The sequence below is a fragment of the Salvia splendens genome, chromosome 9 (genome assembly GCF_004379255.2).
Source record: "Salvia splendens isolate huo1 chromosome 9, SspV2, whole genome shotgun sequence".
NCBI lineage: Eukaryota > Viridiplantae > Streptophyta > Magnoliopsida > Lamiales > Lamiaceae > Salvia > Salvia splendens.
Window position 1 is genome coordinate 26,947,299 of NC_056040.1, and position 5,092 is coordinate 26,952,390.

Sequence of the window (5,092 nt, forward strand, 5' to 3'; positions counted from 1 at the left end):
ATTGATGATACACAAAAAAATATTCAATACCTAGAGCAAACGACGGTGAATTGTAGTAGTTTTTTCTCTTCCGACGGTGCCAAAGTTGTGTGATAACCAAACATGAGATGGGCTTATGTTTTGCCACGATAGTGTAATAACCAAACACAAGATTTGTTAACCCATCTAGGCCCAATTACCCATCTGCAATGACAACATTTGTTTTAACTGCCCCAAATCCATATGCATAACCAAAAGACTCTTTAGCGTTTATAACTGTTTTCTCCCATATTTCATTTTTTTTATCCTCCAATTTATCCATAAATCATCTATAGATATCTCATTCATACAAAAAATTCACACCAAACTCTCAACATTTGCATTCTCTCTCTAATTTTCTCTCTACTTTTTCATTAACAATTTTCTCCCCGCATTCTCTCTTTTGCTTTATTAATTATACATTAATTCACGTGTCGTTCTAAATGCCTCTATTTTTATTCCGTCCCACAAGAATATGCATTTTTGGTTGGCCACAGGTTTTAATGCACAATTGGTAAAAGTAAGAGAGAAAAAAAAGTAATTAAAATATTAGTGGAGGAATGGGTCTCATCATAATAGAGAGAAAAGAGTTTTCAAAATTAGAAATAGCATACTTTTGTAAAACAGACTAAAAAAATAAAGAGTGCATACTCTTGTAGAACCGGAGGGAGTATTATTAAGTGCTTCCAATCTCAGTGCATCCCAGGTTTCTGGTATATCTTTGTCTTTAATGGAAAAAAAATACTTCTTATATCCCAATAAATGTGAATCATTACTTTTATGGTAAAAGAGTGAAAAAAAGTAGAAATAATGTTTATTTTCATTTGAAGAATGTTTTATTTTTATTAAAACAATTTAAAAATAAAATCTATAATTTTTAATGGAACATAGGAAATACTATGGAAGTATTAACTGGGATGAGCCTTCAGGCATTATGGAAAGACCTCTCAATATTCCTTGTTTTTTCTTTAGCAAATTATGTCATTAAGGTGTAGATGTATGTACATGTGCAAGAGTGAGTGAGAGATTCATCCATAGCTTCTTGTCATAACGTTAAAATCGCCCAAGATATTTGACCATTACATAAAAAAAACATGATTTATAGTCGATTATTAAAAGTATACACAAAGCTCAATGAACTGAACTGAAGTTTTTGTAGTACATAAATAGCATCTACAATCAACAAATTATTGCCTCAAATTAGCTATAGTATCTATTTACGTGGATGGGTCAATGAAGATGGTCATGGTTGACTAAAGATGAGAATTCATATCAAAAGAATAGTCTATCATTGTAGAGAATTAATATAAAAAGAGTGCTTATTTAGTTTATAAACATCATTATCCATTGCTTTACATAATTAATGTTAAATGACACTAGAGTCCTTAACAATCAACCTTCTTTAAAGCCAATGTAATCATTAGTCAAGACCGACTTCTTTACTAGGCCACCCCTCTCCTAATAGACCCCATTATTAGTCACATACACAACTCACTTCTTTACTATAATCAGTGTAACTATAACTTCAGGATAAACCTCTATAGTGTTTATACACAGTTTACATGAGGCTTCACTGGTGACCATAACATCCACTTATGTCCATCAACATGACAAGAAATATAGGTCTATTTCAAAGCATTATTTCAAGATTCCAACAGGGAAAAAAATGATGAGGTTTTGTTGGTGGGCGAGACAATTTATTTTATTAGGCAGTAACCATTTCCTATTAGTACATCGATCATTATCCAATTCTACAACGTTACTAGCATGAATGAATTGCAACCAAAGGTACAACCAATTGAAGCAAACATTGAAGAAAAAAGCTACTAATAAAAATGCACCATTCCCCCGTCTCAATTCAAAGCCTAGACTTACAAGTTCATAACTGAATCTCAACACAGTGAAATTTGTCAAAAGGCATGTCCGCCAAGTCGAACGTGAGCAACCCCGACGCAGCCTCGTACTCAAACTCCACCGCAGCCGATCCCACCGTGCACTTGCTAGGCTTCACCGAAGAATAGGCGCCGAATCGGCCACAGCCCTTGACCTCCATGGAGACGGCGGACGCCTCGTATTTCAACCCCTCCAGCGCCCCACCTCCGTTGAACATATCGATGAGGCCTAACGGGGCGAAGGAGGAGGCAGAGGAGAGCGTCTTGACCGGGGTGACCGTGAAGACCTCGTGGTCGAGCACCTTGAGTGAGACGGGCAGGGCCACGTTGTACTGCAGCGTGAGGAGAGTGGCGCTGCGCTGAGCGTAGACGGCCACGTTGCCGTCCCAGTGGGGGTCGACCGCGGCCTCAGCTATGAGGTGGACGTCGCGGCCTCTCACGTACCCTGTGATCGCCTCCGAGTTGGTTTGGTGGAAGGTGTTCTTCCTCTCCTCGCTGTTCCACGCCGCGCCTTGGCAGTTGTACACTCCCACCACTCCGCTGTATTTGTTCATGTTCCATATCTTCAACAAACTGTCATCCAAATCAAACACCCTCAACACATTATCCACTGTTTTTTTTTCACAATTTCTACAATCCAAAACAGAGTTGGTTGAAATATGAACCTGACGCCATCGCGGGCGGGGTCGGAGAAGAGGCAGTCTTTGGTGGGGCGTCCGGGGAGGCGGGCACGGAGGATGGAGCCGTCGGGCAAAACGAGCTTCCTCAGTAGATCAAAGTTGTGCTTCCCAGGCGCATCACTGTTACAATTCAGCATGTTATAACTATTGGTTGAAGAAATGGTTGTGCAAGAAGTGATTGGTTAAAACATACGTTCCGTCAAATTAAATGTCACATATTAAGTGATTGGTTAAAACATAAGTTCCGTCAAATTAAATGTCACATATTGGATAGTCATATTTCACTTTTACTATTTTTAATAAAATAAAAAGATATTACCTGACATAGACAGGTCCGCCGCTTATAGCTCTGGCGGAGCCGTGGTACTCCGCCGCTGGGTGGAGAGAATGGAACATATCCCAGTCAGTGAGCATCACTTCCCCAAGGAAAACACTGTTGTAGGCCACCGCCGCGATGTGGATCGTGTGCGAAATCGGATCTCGCGGGTAGAAATCATCGGAGGCTCTAACTATAGCAGTCTGTTTCGAACTGCAATAACATAACATGAGCGATTCAGATCATATATTAATAAAAATACATATGGAGTACTAGAAATAAGTCACGAGGAATACCAGTAGAGCGATTCGAGGTTGTGGCTCATGCAGGCAATGCATCCGTTATCAGGGAAGTTCCGGGCAACGGATGCATCAAGAGCCTGATGATACTGCTTGGTGATCTCGACCCTGCCCCCGAGGCCGGCCCCGAGGGTCTCAAGAATGCACTGCGCATCGACCTTGACTCCATCAATCCCCGCAGCGCTCAAGTAGCTATGGAGCTCGTTGTAGAACCTGTACACATTTTTGGGATTAACCAGCCCTAAGCCTTCAATTTTGATGGCATCGGTTTTCCACCCTGGCTCGTTCTCCATCACACCCTTGCAAAGCTCAGGGTACTGCATCGCGGGATCGTAGTGCTCCATCTCCTTCACCCCGGGCCTCACCCCGCCCCAGTACCCCGTGATCGCGTGCCACACGTACACGTATTTCAGATCGTGCTTCTCCTTAGCGATCTTCACGATGCTCTTGATCCCCGCCACCGGATCCTGCTTTTGGAACTTCGCGTTTTCCTTGATCCCGGTGAGCCTCTGCAGCCTTGGCGCTCCCAGCTCATTCTCCTTCTCCTTCTCCTTATCGTTACCTGGCTGGTCTGATTCGGTCGACTGCCAGCCGTCGTCGATGATGACGAATTTGGGGGGCGCCCCGCCGGCCTTGAGGCTCTCGAGGCCGCCCTCCACGCCCTCCTGGGTGACCTCTTGGTAGAAGGCGTCCCAGGTGCACCAGCCGAAGTAGTCCACGATGCCGGGGAGCTTCTTCTCGGTACGGAGCTTAAACGTCCCGAGCTGAAGCTTCACCGCGTTGATGGCCTCGTGGATGGTGGCGAAGGGGTCGGTGCCGGAGCCGATGTAGACGGAGTGGGTGAAGGAGGAGGCGGTGGCGGCGGCATCGCCGCTCTCGATGCAGAGCTCGAGGTCGTCGGGGGGGCCGCCCTGGAGGCAGGCCTTGAAGGAGCCTTCGATGAGGGGGAGGAAGACGGTGTAGACGAGCTTGTTCGCGTCGTCGCCGTCGAGGTCGGACTCGAGGTGGGAACCGTCGTTGGACTCGACGAGGAGGAATTGAGTCTCGAGGGGGATGTCGCGGCCGCGGCTGCCCATCCGCTGCGCCATCCACCAGAGCTTGAAACGGAAGCAGGCTAGGAACCGAACCTCGCGGATCGTCCCCAGCGAGATGACGTGGCGGCTGCTCGCCTGGTCGAAAACCGCCCCCAAAAAAACTCCCTCCGCCGCGGCGCTCGATGTCGCCACCACATTCTCCGGAACGTCGGTCAGGATCGTGCGATCCTTCACCACCAGCTTCCTCTCGGCGATCCGAACCGCCGGCGTGATCGTCATCGTTTACTGCAAAATCAAATCAGAAATTAATCAGCACAAGCTCAGATTCAACTCATTCCAACTACGTAACAGAACATGCGTACCTTGAAATTAACAATAAAACGGTAAATAAAAATGAATGAGATGGTGATGATGAGGAAGGGAGATGTAGGATGGAGAAGAAGAGTGGATTGGGAGGGGTATTTATAGCAAGGAGTGGTGAGATCTAAAATGTCCATTGTAGTAGAAGATGATTGCTCTGCTCTGGCTTCTTATTTTCTATTTTTTTTTTTATTGGTGATTTTCTTGTTGGAAGAGTTAAATCCAACGGTAGTATTTAGAAATGAGGATCGTGCATCGATTTGGTCGATATCCTAACCGTCAGATGAATTTCATCAGCACATGACACAATTTTTCACCTACCTAAACTTCTCACCTTCACGGACTAAAGTCTAAAATATTTCCCACATTATTAATTTATTTTATTTTTAACGGCCAATGATATTGCATCCTTGCTAATCGGGCCGAACCCGATCAGTGACAGCTTGTGGTGGTTACCGGATGCGGGTACCCACACCGTAAACTTGTGAATACC

At 44.9% G+C, this 5,092-nt stretch overlaps 1 protein-coding gene across 1 annotated transcript; it reads right to left on the bottom strand.

Annotated features, from left to right (window-relative positions):
• Window positions 1-1,698: 1,698 nt before the first annotated feature.
• On the bottom strand, window positions 1,699-4,761 carry LOC121748449 (probable galactinol--sucrose galactosyltransferase 6). Its single transcript, XM_042142818.1, has 5 exons — window positions 4,602-4,761; window positions 3,203-4,524; window positions 2,910-3,119; window positions 2,576-2,710; window positions 1,699-2,483 (listed from the first exon to the last, which is right to left on the bottom strand). Exons 2-5 carry the CDS (start codon window positions 4,516-4,518, stop codon window positions 1,898-1,900), a joined length of 2,247 nt encoding a protein of 748 aa, XP_041998752.1. The 5' UTR covers window positions 4,519-4,524; window positions 4,602-4,761; the 3' UTR covers window positions 1,699-1,897.
• Between the last annotated feature and the right edge of the window lie 331 nt (window positions 4,762-5,092).